Source organism: Arachis ipaensis, chromosome B7 (genome assembly GCF_059453495.1).
Source record: "Arachis ipaensis isolate K30076 ecotype BB chromosome B7, ASM5945349v1, whole genome shotgun sequence".
NCBI lineage: Eukaryota > Viridiplantae > Streptophyta > Magnoliopsida > Fabales > Fabaceae > Arachis > Arachis ipaensis.
In genome coordinates this window covers 136,373,602-136,401,176 of record NC_142442.1, presented here as the reverse complement: position 1 = coordinate 136,401,176, position 27,575 = coordinate 136,373,602, and the positions used below count along the sequence as shown (strand labels likewise).

Sequence of the window (27,575 nt, the reverse complement as noted above, 5' to 3'; positions counted from 1 at the left end):
TATCCGCACCCTACCCTACTCCGCTGCGGATTGGATTAACAACCCTACCCGAACGGGTGGAATCAGGTTGGTGGATACCTGCAGGTAGGGTACATATTGCCACCCCTATTCCAAGTGTCACCACAAGAGAAAGTGCTCATTTTTTATTAAACAGTTGAATTGATCAGAACAAATTTTAAATAAAATATTTTAATTTTTAATAAATTTTATTATTTTAAAAATTACTCTCGTCAATAAATGAATTGGTCATCGTTGCTTTTTAATAAAATTTTTAATATATATTATGTTAGACAAATAAATTTTTAATAAAATTTATTATAAGATAATTGGAGTTTGAAAATATCATTATATGATAAATTATAATTTTTTATTATTGAAAATTTTTAAAATAATAAAAATTTGTTAAGGCCAAAATTTTCGATCTGAAACTTTTTAAAAATTAATTCTGATGTTTACTCTCTTTTTTTTTTTTAAATTATGTACACCAAAATTGAACTTTGCCTACTAGTGTCAATTATGTTATGTTTAATCCAAAAATATTTAGATAATCGATCCTTAAATTTGTATAAAAGGATGAAAGTTATGTTGGATAGATACAAGTCAACGAAAAACTTTGTACTTGGTATTGAATAATATTCGTGTAGATTATATATTTATATAAAACAATAATTTGTGATGTGATTGCTGTTGTATTATTAATTAATCCAAACTGAAATCAATATTAATTTTAATAATGCACGTTTCTGCAGATTTTCAAAGTATATACATATACATTAATTAGCTAATCCGAATATAAATAGTTTATATAATGGGAAGAGTTCTGAGCGGGGAAGCATGTCTGGCCTTTGCATTCAATGTGCATCATATTATCACACTTCAACATTTCCCGGGTGTCATTGTCCCTCCATTATTAATGTGTCCATTATTTGGGTATAAAACTCTTAATCTAGAACAAAAATTATTGCTCGTATGTATTTTAATTCACAATGATTATATTATATAGTATAGTGTAGATTAAAATTTATAATTGTGTAATCATCAAGCTTTGGTATTAGTAACCCACAGATTTTCTTCTAACGGATAAGTCAATCACTTGTTCATTATTTTCATTTCATTTTGTCACACAATTTAAGGCATTTAGCCATTGTTTGGTAATTAATTTAGATTAATCTAGTAGTCAGTTTATTCATTTGTCTAAATAAATATCAAATATTTAAATAGAAAAGTATAAGTAGATAATAAAAATATTAAAACAATATGAATAATAAATATATCGAATGTTCAATTCACTAGGTGTGCAGATGGTTATCCTAATATTAAAATTTAGGTGGATAATTTGGAGGTATAGTATATTTTTACTTTATTAAATCAATTTTAAAATTCATTATTCACATTATTCATAAAAGCCATTGTATATCTAATAAAGTCCTATTTAAATGAGTTGCTGCATGCACAAGGCGAAATTTGAACCCCCGACACTTGCTTAAGCGGACGAGTGAGCTGACCACTCGACCAACCCAAGTTAGTTTTTTTCGCTCTTAGCTTGGTTAATTATTTTTTCTTCTTTGGCCAAGTATTAATAAAATGTCCATCTGTCATGGTATGATTGCTCTAAGAATGTTCACTTATGAGAGGATTTTGTGCTGTAAAATAGAACAAACTTGTAGAAGAAACCAGTTTTTTTTCTTTACTTTGCTTGTGATCTAATCAAAACTAATTATCATCGCAATAATAATGTGAACAGGACCTTAAGTTTTACATAAAGATAAATCAATAATGAATTGGCCCAGTTGTGTAGTTTGGATCCTGAACATAATAAGTACATTTTTTCCCTCTTAGTTATAATGGAATCATAAATTTTTTTCTTAGATAATAATTTTTTTGCTTAACAGTATTATTATTATTAGGTGAATTCTATCCGATCATCTTTAAAATAAGAGATAATATTCAATTTGATTCCTGAACTTGCATGCAAACCTCAATTTAGTCCCTAAAGTTTCAATTGCCTTTATTTAGTCTCCAAACTTTGTGAATATAACTCATGTGAGTCATTGAAACAATTTTCAACGTATAAATGTTAACGGAACACTGTCGTGAACAGCCAAATGCCACACTAAACTTTGTAAAATGATGTCGTTTTAGTTTTGGCACTCAAATAACCCAAAAACAACATCGTAAAAGGTGTTTATTAATATTTTACCTAACAAAATAAGTGATACGATAGCGTTTTTGAACTATTTAAATGCCAAAACCAAAACTACATTATTTTACAAGTTTTAAAGTGACATCTAATAGTCTATAACAGCGATCCATTAACGTTTTTATACTAAAAATCATGTTAAGGACTAATATAAGGCACATTTATAAACTTTGGGAACTAAATAGAAGCAATTGAAATCTCAGGGACTAAATTAAGACTCACGTGTAAATTTAGGGACCAAATTGAGTATTATCTCTTAAAATAAAAAATAAGTTATTCCTTATAATATGTTCAATAATTATTATATGAAATTAGTTAGCTTATCATAATTAACCCTAAAATTCAATAACCTGACCAATTAACTAGATAGTTAGATTAAATGTTAATAATCATCATTTTGGTTAATATTCATGAAATTATACGTTCAACTTTTTCTTTTCCCTTTAGATAGTTAGGTTTAATATTTGATGTTAACTGGTATATCGAAAAATTTATTATGACAGTATTTATTTAAAAATTATAGTTATAAAATAAAAAGTATATATATAAATAGAATATTTGAAACTGCTATAATTTTATTCTATTAATATATCGAGGTACATTTTTTATGGAGTCATTTTTATATATTTTGTGGACTAATTATTATTTAATTTAAATTTTGATGATATAATTTTAACAAAAAAAAAAAGATTTCAATCGTATTTAAATACCTATTTTTTTCATTATTTAATAATGTGTTTTTTATTTTTCTTTTATCCGGTTCTATTCGATAAAAAATTATAAAATTCAGTCAATAATTAACTAAGAAAGAATTTAAATATATGTTTGTTGACAATTAAATATTTTTATTTTTATTTTTTTAAATTTATCCTATTTTTTATTTATCTTTTTTATTATTACATAATAAAAAAATTATTTTTATCCAATAACTATCAGTCATATTACAAAGAGTAATTTATTTTTTATTTAAAAAAAATTGGATAAAATTCACCTTATTATTATTATTTTTGCACCAACACTGGTGCTATAGAACTTTCCTGTGGGCAGCCAAAGGCTAAGTTTTTTTTTTATATAATTTATTTTGAAGTTATTTTTGTGATAACTAATCTTTGGAAGTGGAACTTTTGAAGATGCGATTAGGTTGTCCATTTTGAAGCCTATTTATGAACACTTTAAATTGAAGCTGCATGTGAAACGATTCTCTTGTACTTCCCATATGTTCCTACTTTCTTGTGTTTTTTCTTTAATTCTCCATCTCATTGCACACTCAATCATATTTTTCTTTTTGTTTCTTTCTTTCTTTCTTCTAATTCATCTGTAGCAGATACTCAATGGTAGCTTTGACATAAACTCACCGAAAGGTAGTTAAAATATCGTGTATAATATATATAATTTTGATTAACCATATTCCACATATAAAAAATTTTATATGTATATTTAATTAAGTGAAAGAAGCTATTATATTTGCATAAAGTACATATATAATTTAATTTATTTTTAATATATATTTTATATTTTAATTTATATTTTATACGAATAGTTAATTTAGTAATTATTTTATTGTGTATATCTAGTACGAGTGAACTAGATATTATTATATAAAAAATATTTTTAATATCTATTACACAAATGATAAAGTGACTGTGTAAAAGTTTTAAGTTGATCAATAATTATTATATTAAAATTAAATTCTAAAAATATGATTGATTTTGCTTTGGGTTAATAAAGTAAGTAATGATTTGCTGATTAATTGATTATTAACTAATAAAACGGTCAAACTTTCAACGCCAATGCAACAATTGTTATAATCTACTTGTTAACATTTAGGCATAATAAAATCCACCTAAGAATTTAATTTTTCTAATCCATCGGTGTCGAAAATATTTGTAATCTAATTAGATATTATTATATCAACAAAAATAATTACTTTTAACATTAATTACATATATTATTTAAAAAGTTTTAAGTTGGATACTAGATTAAAATTAAACTTTTAAATAGAAACATGCATGATAAGATTATATTTATTTTGAAAATGAGGTTGCACTGTTTAGGCGAATAAATAAAGAAAAACTTGTCGTTTATGTTGTTCGAGAAATGCCATTATTTCATATGAACACATGAGATGATTCTCTTTATATCTTATTTAAGGAATATGCTTTTAGAGTTTGTATATATTTTTGCCAAATAATTATTGCATGAAATTATGTTTGTACATTATATATATTGGATAGATGTCCTACACTATATATACATGTCATTTTCAATCATCAATTTTACAAATCTGATATATATGCGGGTACTCGTTTTGTGGTTGGTCCCAATCACAATTAATTAAAAAGGAAAAGATTTATCAAAAATTAAAAAAAAAAAATAGTAGGTGTAAGGTATTTTATATCATTGATTTGTAGTTCGAATTATTGAATTCCAATGTTCGAAAATGGAAGCAGCATGGTCTTTTGATTTACCTGCCCACAAAAGAAAATTGGACAAGTTGTTCAATCCAGCTCAAATTCCATAGAGTCATGCATAGGATCATAGGTATGGTTAAGCTTTCAGTAGTGTAAATGAAATGATGCATTGTCTTTTGCCTCTAAATCCAGAAGTTGCCATTAATAATGAATCAAAGTAATTTTTAAGGGTCAACGCGGATCGGATTGGATCGCATGCGACCAAAATTTCGATCCAATTCACATTAAAATAATCGGATTGAATTTAATATGAGTAGATTTTAAGTTTAGATTCGATTCGATCTGCACATTTGCGGATCAAATTGAATATCAGATATATTCGTAAAATATTAAAATATTTTTTAAAATTTATTTTTATTAAAAAATTAATATTTTTTTTATTTTTTTAAATATGTTTACTTTTAAAATAATATTAAATATACTTTTTTAAATAATAAAAATAAAATAATACAAAATTTTTTGTTAACTTTGAGTGATTGTGGGAGTACGTACTCCTTATCTAGCGCCCGACGCTCTACTAGGGTTTCACTGCGCTGCCTCCATGGTTATACCTTTCTTTGTCTTTTTTTCGTCAAACTCTTTTCTATCTTCTTCTACTTTCTTTTCTTAATTTCTTTTCCACTTAGCTCCCTAATTTTTGTTTTATCTCCCAATTCATTCCTCTTTTAATTCATTCCGTTTTCTAATTCACTCATTCCATATATCTTATGTCTCTTTGGAATCATTGAATACCAATTCTGATTTTCTCTACACCATGAGCAACAAATCAGAGACTCAGAACCCTCATATAATTGCTATGATGGTGGAGGGTGCCAGCCTTCAAGTGGCACCCAAAGAAATATGAAACTACTTTCGTGGAATTGTCGGGGTTTGGGGAGACCCCTGACAATCCACAATCTTAAAGGGATTTGCAAATCCTACTCCTCCGAGGTTGGTTTTATCTGTGAAACAAAAAATCAATCTCGACAAGTTGAAGGAAAACTAAGATCTTGTGGTTTCAAGGAATGGTTTATTGTAGATCGGGATGGATTATCAGCAATGGCATGGAGGGATGGTTGCACTGTTTAGATTTTACAGCATGGTAGATTTTTCATTGCGGCATCAGTTCTGACAGCTGGTTCTAATGATCCCTATGGTGTTCTAGGTGTTTATATCAGTTCAAATGATCAACATAGAATGGCTCAATTTGCTGAATTAACTTCAGTCACCCAACAATTCGATGGTAAGGTTGTCTTAATGGGGGATTTTAATGCCATTTCTAATCAATTGGAGAAAGAAAGGTGGGGGTGCTAAATCTCCTTCTTCTATTGAAACCTTTAATAGTTTTATTGATGATAATTCCCTGATTGATATTGGTATGGTCGGAAGACCATTCACTTGGTCAAATAGACGGAGGGGTGATGAGTTGATACCGGAAAGACTGGACCGATTTTTGGTAGGAGTTGATTGGCAGCAACTCTATCCCAATGCAATGGTTCTTAGACTGTCAGAATCAGGCTAGGATCATGCCCCTCTTCTCCTAGACTCTAATCCGAGAACTGAGAGATCTAAACGCCGATTCAAATTCCAAGAAAGATGGTGTTCCAATGATGAAATAAGGCAAATTGTTAGAGAGGTTTGGCATGAACAGATTGATGGTTCAGCCATGTATATCCTAGCTCAAAAAATAAAACGTTGTCGGCATACGATTGTCAGATGGCAGCAAGAACACAGATCTAATTCGAAGGTGGAGATTGATTTACTACAGTCGGAATTAGAGGAACTTCGTTTAGCAGGAATTCATGGAGGCGACATCATTTCAGAAATAGAGGACAAACTTGAAAAAGCATTGCAAAATGAGGAATCTTATTGGAAAGATAAGTCTAGAGTCAAATGGCTCAAATCTGGTGATCAGAATACAGCTTTCTTCCATCAGAAATTTAGAAATCGAACCCGAAGGAATAGAATTTGGCAACTAACTCGCAGTGATGGTGAAGTGGCTACTTCAAATGCTGGTATTGCTTCTGTGGCTGAATCTTATTTCAAGGACATCTTTTCCTCCACTTGTCATGAGAACCCTGAACCTCTGTTTATTGATTTTGAACCTAAGGTTACAGCTCATATGAACCGTAGGCTTCAAAGACCAGTGACTATGGAGGAAGTGAAACGCACAACATTTAGCATTCATCCTCAAAGTGCTCCAGGAGATGATGGTATGACAGCAAAATTTTTTCAAAGCTTCTGGAACATACTTAGTGGTGATGTGTTTCGAGCAGTTAAGAGCTTCTTTTCTGGGGGCAGAATCTTGAAGGGTTTTAACCACACTCAGATCTGTCTTATTCCCAAGATTTCTGATGCTAAAGATATGACTCAGGTAAGACCAATAAGCCTATCTTCAGTCTTTTACAAGATTATCTCCAAAGTATTTGTACATAGGCTTCAGGGTATGATGAATAGACTAATTAGCCCTACGCAGAGTGCTTTTATTAAAGGCAGATTAATCTCTGATAATATCCTAATTACTCACGAGTGTATGCATTACTTGAAGAACAAAAAAAGGGGTCTCGAAAATGAAATGGCGCTAAAATTAGATATGAGTAAGGCATATGATAGGGTGGAATGGCACTTTCTTTGGTTTATATTGGAGAAGTTTGGTTTTGACTCCCGATGGATCATGTGGATTCGAGAATTAGTGACAACTGCTTCTTATTCCATTATTGTGGAAGGACAACCTTATGGTTTCTTCAAACCAAATAGAGGTATTCGACAAGGAGATCCTCTATCCCCCTATCTTTTTCTTTTTTTGTGCAGAAGGTCTCTCCTTCTTGCTACACAAGGCAGAACAAAACAGACTAATTCAGGATCTTCAGATACATAGGCGATGTCCCAAGGTCAACCACCTCCTGTTTGCTGATGATTCCATTTTATTCTGTAAGGCTAATCCTGAAGCATGTTCAAATATCCTGCATTTATTGAATTCTTATGAAAGCATCAGTGGCCAGAGGGTAAATCTTAATAAATCTGCTGTATTCTTTAGCCACAACACTCCATCCACTACTCGTACACTACTGGCTAACTCTATGAATATTAATCATATTGGGGCTCAGGATAAATACCTTGGTTTGCCTTTTACAGTCTCTAAATCGAAAAAAGCTTCTTTTAGTATGATCAAAGAAAAGGTTCGGAAAAGAATCCAAAGGTGGAAGCGCAATCTTCTTTCGTCAGGTGGTAGACACGTATTGCTTAAGGCAGTGGGAGAAGCTATTCCTATTTATACATTGTCTTGCTTTAAGTTGCCTGATGGTTTAATTTCGGAAATTCACTCTCTACTTTCTCAGTTCTGGTGGGGACAAAAAGGTTCTGAAAGGAGGATGGCTTGGATTAGCTGGGACACTATGACTCGCCCACGAAAAGAAGGAGGCCTTGGATTTAAAGATCTCAGAATCCAAAATCTGGCGCTTTTAGGCAAACAGTTTTGGCGACTTGTAACACAGCCTACTTCCTTATTATCCAAAATCTTAAGAGGTAAATACTTTAGCAATGGTAATGCTATAACGGCAGAAATTGGATTCTTACCTTCTTGGGGATGGAGGAGCATACTGGAAGACCGAAAGATTGTTGAAAAAGGTCTTAATTGGGCTGTGGGTACTGGTGAGAATATCCGAACCTTTGAGAATCCTTGGCTGCCTCCTCCGTATCCTTTAATGATTTCTGACATGCCAAATAGACAGGCTATTTCTGAGTTGGTTCCAAGAGTTAAAGATCTAATTACTGAAAATAGAAATTGGAATCAGAATCTCATTCAAGAATTATTTCCCCAAGACGTTGCAAACAGGATTTTGTCAGTTAAAATTCAGCAGAATAGGGACAAATTGCAATGAGATTTGAACAAATCCAAGCAATATGATACAACTTCAGGTTACAGAATTGGCTATTTATTTTACCATCCACCTCTGGAGCTTTGCCCTAATTATATGCAGCAGAAAAAGCCGTGGATTGATCTATGGAAGTTGAACTTGCCTCACAAAATTAAGCTATTTATCTGGAAAGCTCTCCATGGCCAACTTCCAGTGCTTGCTCAAATTCATCACCGCATCCCATCTATATCACCAATATGCCCTTGCTGTCATGAAGCAACGGAAACAGTCACTCATTGTTTGATCGATTGCTCTAGAATTAAAGACGTGTGGTCTCAGAGTTATCTTTGTGACTGTCTTCCCCCTCAGAGTTCTAACGACTTTTGGACATGGTGAACTGCAACAATAGAGATACTTAACCCATTGAAGAATGCTGACCGTAATCCTCAATTGCTTGCCATCATTTGCTGGAACTGCTGGAAAGCTCGCAACCAGTTGATTTTTGAAGGTTCTACTTCTATGTCGTCTGCCATTCTAGCAAGCTCTGTCAAGTTGCTCCGTGAAATCCAAAGAACTCCCAGTTTAGGTCGTCATCTCCATGAGACAAGCTCTTAGTTGCATTCAATTTGATTTATCATTATTTCTTCTTTAAGATTTTTCTTCGTTTTTCAACCACGCACCGTTGGATGAATACCTTCAGTGTAGTGTTTTTGGGAAATTCCCACCTTTTATTATGCCGTTCTGCTTTTGGACATCTTTGTATTTCATTTTTTAATAATTAATGAAATATAACCTATTGTCTTTGGAAAAAAAATAAAATAATACAACATATATGATTATTATTAGTTAAAATAAAATATAAAAAAATATTTATTTATTTATTTTTGTGAATCTGCATATATGCGCGGATCGGATATACAGATACATACATAAAATCCGCAATTCGATCCTATTAATATGCAGATCAGATCGAATATCGAATTCGATCTGATAGCCTTACGGATTAGATCTATATCCTCAATTTTCAAATCAGATTCGGATAAATATCGCAGATATACGGATCTGATCCGATATATGAACACCTCTAATAATTTCTATATATAGGAACTTATAGAATAAAATAATTTTTTTTGTTGCTCATATTATCCCCCAATTAAACAAGCTAAAGAAATGAGTTACTATAGACAAAATTCGAATCCCCACATTTATTTAAGCGAACAAATGAGTTAATCACCAACAAACTCAAGTTGGTTTATAAAATAAAATAGTTGTATACTATCAACAATAATAGAATAGTAAAAACCCAAACATTTACAGGGAATCATCATTAATGGGGTTTAATTAACTGGAGTACATGTTAATGTAATTGTTAATAAAATAAATAAACAATAAATACATTAATGGGGTTTAAGTGTTTAACTAAGTAAGATACATGTTAGCAATTAGTAATTTTTTTAAAATGTTATTATTTTAATAAATGAATAATATATACATTAATTTTTTTCTAATTTTTTTTAATTAGTAACATTAACATAACCCTTATTAATGAGGTACTGTTTTACAATTTTATCTATTTACGTTGAAAAATATTTACACTTTTGAATTTTTATATATAAAAATCAAATTGATAATAAATATCTAAATAAATGCAAAAGAAAAAATTATATATGTTCACACTTTGAAATTGGGAACCTATTTGCTTTGACATGCTAAAGTGCTAATGTATATTTAATAAGGATTTATCTATCTTATATGCTAAGAATACATTTATCTATTTAGAGATTTGAATCCATAATTTCTAGACGAATATTAAAAAATTATGTCATTTAAATTATAACTTATTGGTTCCTAATAACACATGTTAAAATTATAAATTGAAAAAGTTTTTATTAAAAATATAAAAAAATTTTAAAATTTTAATGTATTTATTTTATATTTATTAAATAAAAAATTTAAAATTTTCTATTAATAGTAAACTTATTAATAGCTAAACCCATTTCATAATAGGCAAATAAAAAAAGCATATACAAAGTGACGTTTGAAAATTTGAAACTGAACAAGATCAAAGCTTTATTAATTGTCCTTAATTCAAAGTAGCTAAGAGGGATGACAAAAACAAAGATGTAAGCTCAAAACCTTAAATTAAAGTCATGATGCCATGAATTGAACCTTATACATAAAATGTCTTTTGACTTTTTTTCCTATATATATGTTACAATATTTGGAGGGTCATTATCCTACTTACAGTGACTAATAACCACATTCATCAATGTGGTAAGAGAATGAACCACTTGTAGGGTTATGAAGTGGGTGGGTCAATTCACCTAATCCAATCGACTTTCTTGACTTTCTACACCTACTTGATAGTTAATTTATAGCTGGATAATGTTGTCATCAGGGTTAATCAATGTGGTTAGCAAAATATAAAATAAATACACATACAAGTCTTCAACCTTGGTTTAATTAATGTGGTTCTACTCCACTTGATATTTTACCTCTACCTTTTTATAACCCAAAATACAAAAATATTAGCGGATTTTGGAGCTTGGACTTGATAATAACATTGTGTCTTATATTGAAAAGAATGTCACACATCCATAAATTGGTTTGATTAATTCAAAGCTAAAATTTAAGGGGAAAAAAGAAATTGTCTTGAGGTCAAATATGGTCGGTGAGTTCGAAATTGCACTTTTGGAATTTCCTTTTCTTGAGAGTGGAAATATTTGAATACCTACGAGCCATGATCAATTCAACAATAATGCTTTGCTTTACATGGTCCCAAATTTAAACATATTATTATTATTATTCCATTCACAGTGTCAAGGTTAGAGGCTAGAGGAGCCTTTTAGGGTCAGAAGAACGAATAAATTATAAAATTTTTATGTAATTTTTAATTCAAACCTTGATCATTATTATATTCTTGTTTTACTTGGAATATAATATATTATGATTTCAAATGTTAATACTAGGTCTCTTAGGAAGACTTAGCTTTTACAAACTATTACCTTTGGCTCCAAATTATTTGAATAATTATTAAAGCAATAATTATTGATAAAGAGAATGGAAGTGAAAATTTTGTACTATTATATAATCTATCCATTTCTACAATGAAAACTATTTGTAAGTTCATATTTCGTTTTTCTTTTATACTACTAATAATTGCATTTTTTTTAAGCAAAACTAAAAAATAGAATGAAAATGTATGTATTGTTCTCATGATTACAAAAAGTATCAAATTACTCAACAGCATTGACAAAGAACGAGGAAGCTTCTAAGAACTTAATGTTGTCCGTAGTGTACTATTTTCTTCTCTTCTTTTATCTTATTTCCTCTCAAATTGTACAATTGTAGAAAGGGTACCCGTATACAAATGAAGAGATTGTTGACCAGCCAAATATGATTGAGTATGCTACAATTTAATAGTTTACTAACAACAAAAAACCATGATTATTTGTAAAATATGAAAAGTTGTGATTAGATTACTAAATACTCAAATTGCCATTAAATATTTCCCATCAAACGAAAGAAAAAGAAGAGAGTTGTCAGACCTAAACATATAAACCAAAAAGAAGTTTTTTTTTTTTTTTTATATATTTTCAGTATGTATGTAAGATTTTTTTTTTAATTAATTTTATATTTTATTTTTTTATACATTTGAATCTGATCACACATGTCCTTATGTCTTACTATCCATTTTCACTTCATACTGTTCATACAGTTGTAATTAATTAGTCATTTTAATATGTATACTAGAATAAAAATTAGAATAAAAATTAATTTAACTTGTTAGTTATCTAATATGTGACTATAATTAATTATAGTAAAAATATACAAGAGATAATTAACTAACAAATTTCTTTTAGAGTAAAATAAATTCTTCTCATTTTTTAAAATAATTTTGAAATGAATAAAAAATTGAAAAAAAATATATTAGATAATTACTTCTTATGTACTCTTATGTACTCTTACTATATCATTATAGTTACATATTAAATAATTAATAAATTAAACTAATTTCTATAAAATAATTAACTAATTATAATTAAGTTTATATTTATTACTAATAAAAAATAATCCAGATAATAAATAAGTCACTACTAGAATTAATGTCAAAATCATAGAGCTGAGGATAAGCAATACGTAGAAATACTTTGTAATATCCAAGAGGGTAGACATTCCCTTCAACTTGGAAAATGTTGGATGAAGCATCAGAAACTTTGGAATTTTGAAGTTGATTGGTTCTTCAGAAAGTAAGTAGAAAAATGACAGAAAATACATCACTGTGGGTAAATCTAACTTTAGTAAAATTATAGACTCACTGTTTTTCTATGTACCAGCAAAATAATTTACCATCCATACATTTAGGAACATAATTCTGTTGAATGCTAAAAAAAAAGTTAAGTGATTATTCTTGTGTATTTTATATGTACTCTTATTATAATTAATTATAGTCATATATTAAATAACTAACCAATTAAGTAAATTTTTATTCTAATTGACATGTACTAAAAGTAAAATGACTAATTAATTACAATTGAATTTATATTTATTATTAAAAAAATAATCTATTTTATCATATGTCAATTAGAATAAAAATTAATTTAAACATAGTACAATATATCTATATGTTTAGTACAATATGTTATGCATCATAGGTTAATGTAAATGAAATTATAGATAATAAATTCCATCTCTAAACAAAATTTGATAGAAAGAAGTGTTGAAGTAGAAAGACTTAGGTGGTTATTTTTTATGTACTCTTATTATAATTAATTACAATTTTATATTAAATAATTAATAAAGTAAGTTAAGTTTTATTCTAATTAACATATACTAAAATGACTAATTAATTAAAATTGAGTCTATATTTACTATTAATAAAAAATTATCTAAATAATAATATAGTTACAATTATATGAATACTAATTCATATTTGGGTAAGAATAACACATTTACAATCTTGTAAGTATGTGATTCACAATTTATAACAACGCATAAATTTTTAATTCAACTATTTGGTTTGCTTAAAAAAAATTTAAATTCTTCAATTTATTTATTTATTATTGTTGGTCAACCTTATTATGGTTTCCGAATTTTGAGTATTCTTTTTGTTATCCCATAACTTTCTTTGGATTTTTAACAGTAACACAACATGGGCCTAAAAATACATGACTAAATTGATACAGGCCAAGTCCGATATATATTGGGCCTCTTCACCGATGAAAATGATAACCAAGTGGCATGGAGTAGGTGTTAACCCTACAACTTTTCACCTGACCAAAAAAAAAAAAGAAAAAACCCTACAACTTTTCATGACAAAAAAAGTAAAAACAAAAAACCTCTACAACTCAAAAAGCAAGTTGATGCGATTGTGGTTGACTTAACCCATGAACAAAGTCTAACCAACATTGTGGATGAAAGGCAACAAAATTTAGAAGCAAAGTAATTCCATTTGAAATGAAAAGCGTTTTTGGTTAATATAAGTGAATGCGAAAATCCAAAACACTACTTATCCTTTTCCCACCATCACAAGAAACAGTGGCAGCATCAAAATTAGAAAACCCATAAGTCATGCATCCTCATAAACACAAATATAAAACATGGTTCCATGCATGCATCCCAAAACAAACCATCATAATAATGTCTGTGAGTCCACCAAGAGAAAGAAGCAACAACAATAACAATGGATTCCAACTATACTGGTGCTTCCAGTGCAACCGCATGGTGCGAGCCGCACACGATAACAACCCATCCTGTCCACGCTGCTTTGGCCAATTCATCCAAGAAATCAACATGCCAACCCCAAGACTCTTTCTCGATTTTACCCCTAACACTAACCACCCTTCTCCACAGCCCCGTCTTCTAGAAGCTCTCTCCCTCATGCTCGATCCCGCCTTCCAACAACCCCGTCGCCGCCCCCGCATCCGCCGCCGCCAACCTTCCGACACACCCGACCCCCACCCTACAACTCGTCCCCGAACCTGGATCATTGTCCATCCCATCGGTGCTTCCCCCGAGGAGCTCGAAGCCATGGTTCCGCCGCCGCGCCGCGACCGTCCGGTGGTGCCGATCGGGGTGGACTCCAGGGACTACTTCCTTGGTCCGGGACTGAACGAGCTGATCGAGCAGATTACCGAGAATGATAGGCCGGGTCCGGCGCCGGCGGCGGAGAGAGCAATCAGAGGGATACCGAGAGTGAAAATAGAAGCACAGCATCTGAAAGAGAATTCTCAGTGTCCGGTTTGTCAGGAAGAGTTTGAGGTTGGTGAAGAAGTGAGGGAGCTTCCATGTAAGCATGTTTATCACTCTGATTGCATTGTTCCGTGGCTGAGGCTTCATAATTCTTGCCCCGTTTGCCGCCATGAGGTGCCCGATGGTGATGATGATGATGAATGTGTTGCTGAGGGGAGGTTTCAGAGGTGCTTGAGGTGGACGAGGGTTTCTTCTCTTTGGCCATTTCATCACCACCGTCGACGTGTTCATCCTGCTGATCCAGGACCAGGAGAGAATAATAACGCTACTGCTTCTCTCAGGGGTGATTAATTCAAATTAAACTCAATTAATCCTTGTGTTTATTTTTCCATCAACTGAGATTGTGTTTGCACTCGTCTTTCAGTACCTAATCCAAGACGCTCTTGCACCATTCTTTAACTAAAGCTCAGGTGCTGAATTCAGTTGTAATTTATTGGCAGCTCTGTCATCGCAGTTTAGGCAACTTGTCATGCTGTAATTCAGTTGTAAGTTACTATCACATATTCATGCTGCATTCTTTGCTTGCTTTACCAACTTCTTTTTAATAAAAATCCATTTCGCAGGAGCATCTTGAACTTGCACTTCACACGAGTTAAAATTGTCTTCGGGTTTTCACGTTTCAATCATGTTAAAACTGGAGTTCATCTTCACAATATACAAAGTTGGAGAACAGTGTAAACCGTCGTGAAAAAGGGCACTTCTCCCTGATTCCGTGGATGTGGCATTTGTTTGTTATTCTTTTAGCATATAAAATGTATATAGCTTAATACAGTTAATTAATGAATGGCTAGAGTACATGTTACTGCAATATACGATGCCATGTCGTATCACAATGTTACTTTGGTTATCCCGTTATATCTATATGCTGTAATTATTATGTTATTAACAATGACAGTCGTTAAAAGGAACATAATTATAATTGGATTACTATAAAATTCATTCACCGACTGAGGTGAAATCAACATTAAACATTAAAGTCATGCGTATATTCATGAGATAAAAGTTTCTATGAAAAGACATCTCGTCACATATCTTGATAAACTGGGACTTTAAAAGTATGAAGAAATTTTTAATGAGTAACAACTCTGTCTGGATGACCTGCTCCAAGTGCCTATTTCTTTTTCTTTTTCTTTTTTTGTCTTTTAAGCCATTAAATTAGTTTTCAAATCCTCTTTTCAGGACCAAATTTTTCTCTCTATGAACGATGAATCAATGCAAGGTGAAGTCATAAAACGAATACTGAATAACTGGAGTTATAATATGGTCCCTTGGTTTAACCTCCATAGCTGCAAAATTTTACATCGAGATTCAAAAGCCCCTGCGCTGATGGTGAGTACCAGCATGGAACCCTTCTGTGTATGCGGTGTTCTTAAATATCATCTGTGTGCAATTAACAATAATCTAGTTATTAGAAAGAAATTGCACATCAATAGAAGATTTTTACCTATTGCAACTGCAAGGAACCCATTCCCTAATTTTATTGCTAAGGGAAAAAAAAAAAAAGGATTAACTAATAACCGGCATCACCAAATACTTACAGCAAGGTTTTTGAAATCTGAGCTCAGGTTTTTCCGTAAATTGTCGGATACCACGGTAGCAAGCTGCTCTCCATGTTGCTTTATATTTCCTTCATTGATCTGTATAATCAAGATTGTTCATCATGATTTGGGGATGGAATAATAAGTTCTAATTTGAAAAGAAAGCTTTAATTTTAGCTTTACCTGCAAAAGCACTAATTCAGATGTTTTTTGCAAAATCTCCTCAACGAATTGCCCAACATTAGCTGAGGAGCTTGATAAACGTTCATTTTTTACTGGTGCCCCCTTTGCATTTTTCTCACTAACAGCTGGCTTGACGGCTTTGCCTGCATTAGAAAGATGAAGGATCCACTTCACTATTAACTAACTCTAAGCCAAGAACATGGCTTCTGCCACCCTCATAAAACTGATTAGTGAATGCGCTAAACTATTGGCAACTCTATTTAGTTCGAGCTAGAAAAATACATAAGCACAAGTTAACGATCCGTATTGTAGTAGTCGACAGACAGCAAGTCAGCACTAGTCACCCGTGTAAGACTCTTGGTTCTTAATAATGCAAAAACAGGCAATACATTAGTTTTGCCTAGATATGGGTAAACAAAAGCAAGCTACTTTTTCCATGGATATAATTAATAACTGATACAATAGATCAATTTGCAAATTGCCTCAGTCAAAGATGGAAGGGTAAATGGTAGGTCCTACTACATTTTTGGGTCACCGTGGTATCAAGTTCAAGTTTAAAAAATCCTCAAGTAGTCAAGTAACGATGTTTCTGGGTTACAATGATAGAGATTGACAAAAGGAAAGGAAGAAATAAAAAGGACAAAATGGAATAGTTGTTTATCAGTTATGGACACAGTGATAAAATTGTTACTAGAATTTTTACCTGAAACTGTCTTGGAACTGTTATCCACAGAAACAAGGTTTCCGTCCTTAGGAACTTGTGAAGAAGGTTGCTTTTCTGGTTGATCAGGCAATACTACTGAACCGGATGGAACTAGAGCAGCAAGATCAGGTGGTTGATCTTTCCCCACTGGAGGATTGGCCTGCAATGGGATTCAGAAGATATATAAGTTTATCGATAATTTTTTGTTTTGTTTTGTTTTGTTTGGGGGGGGGGGGGGGGGGTTGATTTACTGAGGAGAAATACAAGACATGTCCTGAATATTAACTCACCTCCAAATCAACATATGAGGGATTTCTTCCTATTGATTTAAGAAATTTGTCAAGACCACTTGCATTTAGAGCTGCAATTTATAGAATCAGACTTTATATATCAGTGTAACCACAGCATTAGCAATGCATAATGGATCCAACAAAGGACCTATTAACTTCTGTCTTATGTCAAATTAGACAGGAGAAACATAGCACTGGGGTTTAAAAGAAAAACATAAATCTTAGTTTTCTAAAGGTTTCAAATAGTAAGAAAGCATAAGAGGTTGCCATAAGGAAACTAGTTATACTTTTTCACATAAGACTTACATATGGACATGTCATTTGACAATGGGTGGAAGAAGCAGTGCGTCTGTGTCTTGAATCCTTGATCCAATAAAAGTGAAACATCTCTTCAGAAAGGGGAAAAAAATGAATTAAAAATTAGTTCCCTGGAGATAAGTTTGCTAAACAACTCAACAAAATGTAAAAATTGAAGAAGCACAATAACTAGTAAGCTTTTCTTAAAACAAAGAAGGAAGTTTAGAAGGAAACTAAAAGTAGATAGTAGGTAGGAAGTCTAAAACACAAAAACTGCAGGAAATACAGAAATCAATGGATTTCCAAGCAAATTATCTTCTTTCTGAAAATGGGGAAAGTTTTACAAAAAAAATAAAAAGCCCTCCGAAGAAAGGTACAGCAATTAAATTAATGTATGTTTGCAAGTAATTCTAAGAGAAAATACAGATAACCCAAAGTGAGCAAACAGAATAAAAACAAAAACATACCGTGCTGATTCATTCACTAACGCAAATGGAGTAACACAACCCAGAGACACCTAGTTAGATAAGGGACAAGAAAGGGTCGTCAGTTTAGATAATAATTTCAACCAAGTCATTTTTCACAAAATTATCTTAAATTATATAATCATCAGTATTTGCTACGTATGATATTAATATTATATGATTAAAAATTATAATAATCAAAATATCAGTGCAAAAAGTAAAAGCAAAAAGAGAGCATTTAACGATAATAAGGTTCTAAGTTCTAAGTCTATATATTATTCATTAGAATAAGAGAAAGTTCTTATAACAGATTGGATTGATCCATGGAACAGATGAACTGTATTTACCAAATGACCCTCACCAACTCAATCAATGAATGAATCAACATGAATTGGTTCCCTCATGGACTATATAATGCATACCAGAAAGTATAACACATAACAAGACAAATATCACACACTATATATATATATATATATATTTTGGTAATAATCGACTTGTCTTTCTAAACAAGATAAACAAAGAGAAAAGGAAAATGAAGATGATATCAACAAAAAGTATGGAATAATTACACAAACCTGAAGTATTTCACCCAAAGCCTCTTCAGGTGCCATTCTAAGACCCCCTTTTCCTAAACCAAGCCGCTGAGATAGCACTGCTCAGCTTCAAAGCAACAAGTAACTCATGAATACACATCAAAGTAAGGCAAAAGCAAAGCAAGTGAACCAATTCCTCTCAAATTTACAAAGTCATATATACCTTTAAGATCTACCTTGGTATCAGCTAAAGCAGAAACGATATAAAATCTGTTTTTCTTGTCCTGTTTGGTAAGTATACTTGTTAGAGAGGGCAATCAAATTGTAAATAAATTAATTGTTTGCTCATGTAGGTGCACAAAAACCACAAATAAATTAATTCATATTATGCAATAAATATGCATAATAACAAGTTATTCATGTTTGCTTCAACCATTTTTGCCTCTTTAGGCCACTAACTAAATTGCATTAATTCATTATCTTTTCATCAAAACTTGTATATGCACTGATGTTATATTTTTCCCTCACAAGAATAAGGTGTGTTAACTCAGTTTTATTCTGACACTAAAAGATCTTTAATTTCTTTCTTGTTTCTTCCATACTTAATAAGTTCCTCCTTTCCCTAAGACCTTTCCGTTATTAGTCAAGAATGTAAAACCTATATGATAACAGGCTATCAGTGCCCGTAGATGAGTTATATTTCAATGCTGAAAATAGTAGAATCAACAATAGGGGGAGGATAGGAAGGAGGAACTATGATGCTGATGACACAGTAGTGTACAAATCCAAGAACCTTGAGGCTGAAAGGAGGAGGAGGCAGAAGCTCAGTAACAGGCTCTTGATGCTACGCTCCTTAGTCCCCATCATCACAAATGCAACCACCTTAACCCTCAGTTTCAATTTAATTTAATTTCTCATATACACTCTTCAATTACCAAATGATTTTTTTGTAATTCAGTGCTCATTATGAACCTTGGTTTTGATTTCTTCAGATGAACAAAGCAACCATAATTGAGGATGCCATCAGTTACATTAAGAACCTTAAAGACAGTTGACAAGTCTCACCCGAGAGCATCAGGAAATAGAAGCAACACCGGAGACAGTTGTAGAACCAAAGACTAATGAGACTAACAATGGTGAAGCCATGAAAGAATGGGAGATAAAGGTTAACCTTAGCATTTTCCAATTAGCAATTTGATTTCCCTCCTTTATAACTACAATTATAATAATGCTCCTTTATAACTAAATACTAAGACATAATCAATAAAGCAATGGTAAACAAAAACATAATATAGTATACCTTCAAAAACAAATTTTTACTCAATCCTCCCCCCAAATGTCCAACATACTTTGCCTGGAAGAAAACAACAGCTAAATCAGAAAAAAGAAAAATGATTAAAAAAGAAAAAGGAATGCAATATAGTGAGTAAAGCAAAGTATATTCTTGAACAGTGTTGGACCTGAGCCTCAACAGTCAAAACAACAGGATGCTCGTAACGAGAAAACTCGATCTGAAGTTCCTGAAAAAAACATTAATATAAAGCTCATCAATCACTAGTCCTATTCAAGAACACAAAAACTCACATCTCAAGTAAAAAACGGTGGCAATTATAGTAAATTTGCAACTGTGAGAACTGAAATTTAGTGTTCTGAGTAATTCGATTATCAGGAATAGTAACAAAGAAACAGCTACAAAAATAATTAAGCAAGTTGAATGAAAAGTTACGATTACAACAAAGAGTAGAGAATAGTGAACAGTGAAAGTAGAAACGATAAATTGAGAAGATGAAGAACCTGTAAACGAGAAAGGAGTTGTTGCTTTGAAAGAGGCATGGCGAAGGGAAAAGGAAGCGTTTGCAGATTGAAAGATTGCAGCTGCTCAGTAAGGGAAGGAAGAAGCCGATGATGAGTCAGCAAGAAAAGACCTTCTTTATGGGCCTGGGTTTTTGTGGGCCTGTCCATCTGAGTTTTCCTCAGCCCAACATTCCTGACTACAGAAACAAGTTGTTAGAGCCCAACATTGAGCTTGGGTCAGTAGGCCCAAACAATTGGTGTATGGTTATAGCCCATATATGTTACTGTTTGAAAAAAAAACAAAGATCTCTATGTCACTGTCCAAAAAAAAAAAGATCTCTATGTTATTATATAAAACTGTATTCCAAACAACCAATTTGGGTCGGTTGAGTGGTCCCGCCTTATGTATACAGCAACTTATTAATTTATAAATCTTATTATGACCATCCCTCATCGGTTGCCCGCGGATTCCATTATCCAGTAGCGTATCCACGGCTTCTTGTACCAATTTCTTCTGGCACATTACTAATTCGCTTGGCGTAGATATACTTATTGTTAATAGATCAATAAGAGTATTGTTCCCATAGATAACTCTTCGATAGAGTTCATTAATATCTAAGCTCATTAACTTTTCCCCATCGATTTGAATAATGGGTCTCAACTCGGGGGAAAGAACTGGTAAGAGACATAAAACCATCCATTCCGGATTTATATTTGTTCAGATAAAATATTTAGGGGTAAAGTACTAAATTGGTCCCCTAGGTTTGGGCGTAATTCTGTTTTGGTCCTTAAGGTTTAAAGTGTTCTATTTGAATCCAAAACGTTTTCATTTAGCATCAATTTAGTCCCACAGTGAGGTCAAAATTAAATAATTAACAAAATGTCCTACATAACAACAGTTCAAGAACAAAATCGATAATCTGGAGAACAAGTACAAGCTCTAGAGGCACAAAATCAACCATTGATGCATCAATACATTTATTTATCATTTTCTTTAGTTTTATAGAAAATATTTTATTTATATTATAAAAAATAATAAATAAATGTATTGATGTATCAATGGTTGATTTTATGCCTCTGGAGCTTGTACTTGTTCTCCAAATTATCGATTTTGTTCTTGAACTGTTGTTATGTAGGACATTTTGTTAATTATTTAATTTTGACCTCACTGTGGGACTAAATTGATGCTAAATGAAAACGTTTTGGATTCAAATAGAACACTTTAAACCTTAAGGACCAAAACAGAATTACGCCCAAACCTAGGGGACCAATTTAGTACTTTACCCAATATTTAGTTAATTCTATACGTCGAACCAAAAATTTTTTTCTTCTTCTCGAGCCTCCCATTCATTTTCATTGCCTCCTTAAATGAAGTTCAGACCCGCGACAGATTAGTTCTTTCCCTATTATGCTAAAAAATACCGTGAACAACTAAAAAAAAAAAAAAGTTATATTCCAAACTTTTTTCAATCTCCTTTATTTATATATATACAAATAAATAAAAGGGTATTTTAGAGATAGAAAGCATAAACTCTTTCTAATCCATTTTATTTACTGGATATATTATCGACCACTTGTCATTTTCATAGAAAATTTTCAAAAAGTTGAATATTTTTCTTATGAAAAAATGTATTTTTTATATTTTTTTGGTTGTTTTTAAGGCCAACTTTTCGAAGATATACGCCATATTTGTGACAATTATTATATGTTATATATTTGTTATTAGAGGATTAATATCTAATTACTTGTAATTGTGTTAGCAATTATTTTTATTGTTGTTGTTAATGGCAAAATAAAATACCACTAAAATTTTTTTCTTGTAACAATAAAAGCTCTAATGGCCTCATCTAAGCTTTTGTCATATTTTGATTTATTATTAATTTAATAACCTCATACTTAATACAAAAATGTCACTTTCAAAGTATTGATAAAATAAAGCAAGCATTATTTCTGTGTCTGCCTTAGATACATTCACAACATATATGCAAAATATTCTGTATCTAAAAATTGTTTTAATTTGCATTATTGCAAAGACATCCATGCTAAATAAATCAAAATAGAAGAGGCCCTCATGGCACTGAGTATACTATTAATAATAGTTGCTTAATTGATTGAGATCTTGCTCCATTATTAGTTAATCACATTTTCACTAAATGATGTCTTAATAAGGCCAAGCATGGATATTAATCTCATGTTTGATGTTGGATCTGGACTACCATACCACTCCTTTTCCCTTTTAGTAGGCAATTATTCTTTCTCACAATCAGAAATGAGTGATCCCACATGAAATTCCTTAGACAATTGTTGTTTCTATAATTCTATGTATGGCTTCTCTAAATGAGACACATAATCTCTTTGCCAAATGCCCTTTTTTTTTGTCAATAGAATAATGTGGCACAGCAGCTATATAACTACATACTCTCTTCATTTTCTTAATTTTGATTGGACATAATTGATGTCAAATTCATTCAAACTTTGTTTAAAATACATTAAATGTGACTGAACCATGTAATAGATAACATTATTAGTAATGACAAGCCTAATTATTACTAATAATGCATGGCCTTGCTGAATATATATGTAGTTCATGTTACTTTGAATATGACAAAAAATTTGGCACCCTAGACTTAGTAGTAAAGTATTACAATAACAGAAATGTTTGATAACCAAAGAAAATCAGCCAAAAACAGCCATAACTTGTCTTATTTAGTATTCATTAATTGTTGCGACAATTAATGAATGTTAAATAAGACAAATTTTGGCTGTTTTTTTTATCTACCTAACATTATCCTTACAATAATTCCAAAGAGGACTGATATGCATAAAATTCCCCAAATTTGGTTGGGTACTTCATTAAGCAAGGCAATCCCATGAAGCAAAAACACTAATAATTTATTAAACATACTATAATCTAGGATTGATTTACACTTTGAACTCACATGCTTGTGGCCAAAACAGGAACTCTGATTTCACATGCCATGTCTCAAAATACTACATTTCCATTGTCCTCTAGTTACATCAATTTCATGTGCATAGAATTAATAAGAACAAACTAAGCTGCTAAATAAAATTAGTTCCATATAGGAACATAATGCAATGTAGGTCCAAGAATCCCATGATTGAAACTATTTAGTAAAAGGAATTAAAAAGGGTAGATACATTATATATCTTGAACAAGCAAAATACCAAAAGCAAAAGCTTTTATTATGCACATTCTGTTTCTTATTGAGAGTAGCTAGATGCAATGTAAAAGGAACAATTTTGAGAATGGGATCCCATGATGGTGCCTTATTTAGCCCATTTGTTTTTTTTTTTTTTAATTTTTTTTCCACAAAGAGGACATGTCATGTGTGCTAATATTGGCCTTGACCCTATATGGTTCTAATACACATGATCATGGTTCAAAAAAGTTGGCCAAAAGCGTCAAAGATTGTCTACCATTCTTATTATTATGTTAAAAGAAGACCATGTTCATGTTGCATATAATATTGTTATCAAAAGAGTTGCTTGCATCAAAAGTCATCACTAAATCAAATGTTTCTTTTCTCCTAGATTTATATATATAAGCTACTAAAGGCAAACAAAGTAAGCCCAAATAGAAAAATCCTAGTTTAAATTTGTAATCATACACCATTGGATTACCTTAATATATATTTTTGATGATTGATCATATTTTATTTTTAATTTTTTAGTCATGACCTAAAACTGTGGGAGGATATCTAATCTATTATTCTTTTGGAAAATTCTCAAGTGTTCCGTCGTACCATTTCAGTGATTTTTAACCGTTGATCTTAATTATAAAAAATATATATAATATATATAATTAAGATCAATGATTAAAAATCACTGATATACCGATATGACGCTACACTTGAAAATCTTCATTCTTTTACACAAAATGGAAACTAGTATGGATTTATTCCCATCTAAGTTTCTAAGAGAAGTATGAGGGTATAGAATACCAAACTTACACATGGCAACAATAATGAAATATAGACAGTGCTCTGAAAAAACCAACACTTTCCAATGGTTTCAAGTTACCAAGCTGATTAATTATATTATTGTTCCCTCTTGTCTGAGTAGTGAATTGAAAAAAAGAAAAGGCATCTTTGGCACTTTCTCATGCAATAAAGGGCTTCCCAAATGATCCTCATATAGTAGCAACAATAATAATAATAATAATAATGCAGTGAAAGGAATGACTTATAAGTGAGGATATTAATGTTTTCTGTTAATTACTACTATCCCTTTATTCCATTACACATGGAATAATATTGACATTGTATAACAAGCTTTGCATCAATGTCACATACATAAATAAATTTCGGAATGCAGAAAAGAGAGGCCAAAATGAATATATAAATAAATATATATATCTCTATGGATTTCTTCTAATGTAACATAGCATAAGGTATACAAAGTTTCTTATTTTTATGTAGCATCAGAGAGCAACATCTTGTTGAAGTTGTACCACTGAAGACAAATGAATATAACAAAAAAAGTAGAAAAATGAATAAAGAAAGAAAGAATGAATTTGATGATGAGTTGTGTCTAACAGAAACTCCACAAACGAATGTCACTTTCTTCTTCATAAAGATTACCAAGAAGCTGAGATGAATCAAGGTCAAAGAAACCACTCAGCATCTGATCAAGAGCATCATCAAAGGTGTTGTACCAAGGCTCTTCCATCATAGCCATGGATTCATCACAGCTAGTAGTAGTTGAAGACATGATGAGTGATGCTGCATCTACAACATCATCATCAGTAGTTTGTTCAGAGGGAGATGAAACCATTGATGGTGATGACACCAATGATGATGATGATGAAGAAGAAGAAGAAGAAGAAGATGAAGGTGTTGTAGCATTAGCATTGTTGCTGATGTCATCAACAAAGGTGCAATTAGCAGCAGCAGCAGCAGCAACTCTTTGAATTGATTTTGGAGACATAGTAGCAGATGAAGAAGAAGAAGAAGAAGAATCTTGATGAGGGATGATGTTAATGTAACTAGAAGAAGTTAATGGGAAATTGAGATTTGCAGAAGAGCCTTTAAGACAGAGAAGTGCAGCATCATAGGCTCTAGCAGCAGCTTCTGCAGTTGAATATGAACCTAACCATATTCTTGTTTTCTGATTTGGTGCTCTAATCTCTGAAACCCATGATCCCCAACTCCTCATTCTCACTCCCTTGTACTTCTTCTGCTTATTATTCTTCATTGGTGTCTCTCTTTGGATCTTCTCTTCTGCCTTAACCATGATGATAACAAACACTAGTACTTTTTTGATTCTGTTCTTCACTGATGACACTACTAGCTTTGTGGGAAAAATTCAAGAATAATGAATGAGATTGAAGCAAGCTGATCTCATTTGTGGCCAAGTAGAGAAGACTATTTATAGGTACAAGCTTGTGTCTCAAGCTATTACAAGATTGCCAGATAGCTTTGCTTCTTCAACTTTATTTATTAAGCATTTCTGAAATGACCTTTTTCTCCTTACTGAACTTTCCTAATTCTAACAATTTTTTCTTGCTATTATTTCCACAGAGCTATTAAATCTTGTCAAGATTATTATTCCTAATTTTGTTTTTCTTTTATTTTAGAAGGAGTAGTATTATTATATGAGATAATACTCAATTTGGTCACTGTACACGCGAGTCTCAATTTAGTCTTTGAAGTTTCAATTGTCTCTATTTAGTCTCCAAACTTTGTGAACATAACTCATGTTAGTTCTTGAAACAATTTTCAACGTACAAACATGAACGGAACACTGTCGTGACAGCCGGATGCCACACTAAACTTTGTAAAATGACGTCGTTTTGGTTTTCGCACTCAAATAACCTAAAAACAACATCATAAATGGCGTTTATTAAAATTTTACCTAACAAAATAAGTAACACGATGTCATTTTTGAGCTATTTAAATGTCAAAACTAAAACTGCATCATTTTATAAGTTTTAACGTGACATGTGATAGTCTACAGCAACGTTCTATTAACGTTTTTATACTAAAAATGGTCTCAGGGACTAATATGAGGCGCATTTATAAATTTTAGAGACTAAATAGAGACAATTGAAACCTCAAAAACTAAATTAAAACTCGCGTGTAAATTCAGGGACCAAATTGAGTATTATGTAGTTATTATATTTTGTGATGATGTATGCTGATACATTCACATTAATATATGTTATCTATCTTGAGTAGCTAGTAGCTATTTGGGGAAGGTGATACTTATACTATACAAATTAAATACAATAATGTATTATATTATGTACGTAGAGAGAGAAACATAGGATTCTTTGAAAGTTAAGGCAGGTTCCAGGATCTGCATATATATAAATTTATTTTTATATTAATAAAAATATATATGCAATTTGGGTAATTATGTTAAGCAGAAAATTTTGGAAGGTGGAAATAGTAAATTACTATTATGGTCATGGATCCATTTGCATATGCAATCACACACAGCTGTTGCTTCTCTGTACTCATCTCCAAAACCGCGTTTCATGGACCCTCTCTTCTTTTTTCCTCATCCTCATTGCAACTTTCTATGTTATCATTTTATTTTTATTAATAAAATAACTTCAAATTAATCTCTCAAAATTATTAGAAACGATACGTTTATAGAAACAACTTAATTATTCCATATCCAAGAATTAAAAACTTACACATATAACATTTTTATTAACTATCCCTAAACTTACACATCATCTAATTAATAATGTTATATATGGACTTAAATAATTAATATACAAGTTTGAAAAAACGAGCACGTATAATATTTGAATTTAATTTTAATATACTATCAAGATAAAGTAATTTTACACGTATATCTAATTACATAATATTATATCAATAAAAAATTAAAAATAATTATTTTTTATATTAATTACATAAATGATCATCTAAATAAATAAATGTGATTATAACTGTATAAAGCTTAGTACATTCAAATTAAACTCATAATGTATGTGAATAATAAAATAATTAGTCAAATGAAAGGCTCAAATTCTCAAGG

At 31.4% G+C, this 27,575-nt stretch overlaps 3 protein-coding genes and 1 pseudogene across 4 annotated transcripts; 2 read left to right on the top strand and 2 right to left on the bottom strand.

Annotated features, from left to right (window-relative positions):
- The first annotated feature begins 14,045 nt into the window (after window positions 1-14,045).
- On the top strand, window positions 14,046-15,567 carry LOC107606075 (E3 ubiquitin-protein ligase RING1-like). 2 transcript variants are annotated; one of them, XM_021106386.2, is made up of 3 exons: window positions 14,046-15,042; window positions 15,124-15,244; window positions 15,323-15,567. In XM_021106386.2, exons 1-2 carry the CDS (start codon window positions 14,079-14,081, stop codon window positions 15,156-15,158), a joined length of 999 nt encoding a protein of 332 aa, XP_020962045.1. In that variant the 5' UTR covers window positions 14,046-14,078; the 3' UTR covers window positions 15,159-15,244; window positions 15,323-15,567. The 2 variants fall into 2 exon arrangements, with proteins under 2 accessions (XP_020962045.1, XP_088349385.1); XM_088493259.1 differs by having other exon boundaries at window positions 15,170-15,244; window positions 15,323-15,458.
- A 90-nt stretch (window positions 15,568-15,657) lies between these two features.
- Window positions 15,658-20,676, bottom strand: LOC107606077 (YbaK/aminoacyl-tRNA synthetase-associated domain-containing protein). Its single transcript, XM_016308040.3, has 12 exons — window positions 20,565-20,676; window positions 20,231-20,290; window positions 20,071-20,124; window positions 18,994-19,054; window positions 18,813-18,889; window positions 18,238-18,287; window positions 17,780-17,862; window positions 17,474-17,544; window positions 17,184-17,343; window positions 16,481-16,623; window positions 16,298-16,396; window positions 15,658-16,139 (listed from the first exon to the last, which is right to left on the bottom strand). The coding sequence occupies exons 1-12, from the start codon at window positions 20,601-20,603 to the stop codon at window positions 16,068-16,070; spliced, it is 969 nt and encodes a 322-aa protein (XP_016163526.1). The 5' UTR covers window positions 20,604-20,676; the 3' UTR covers window positions 15,658-16,067.
- LOC148554292 (transcription factor DYT1-like) lies at window positions 19,432-19,968 on the top strand (annotated as a pseudogene).
- Window positions 20,677-24,919: 4,243 nt separating the features above from the next.
- On the bottom strand, window positions 24,920-25,947 carry LOC107608395 (uncharacterized). The gene has a single exon (XM_016310193.3). It carries the CDS (start codon window positions 25,815-25,817, stop codon window positions 25,116-25,118), a length of 702 nt encoding a protein of 233 aa, XP_016165679.1. The 5' UTR covers window positions 25,818-25,947; the 3' UTR covers window positions 24,920-25,115.
- Window positions 25,948-27,575: the final 1,628 nt, after the last annotated feature.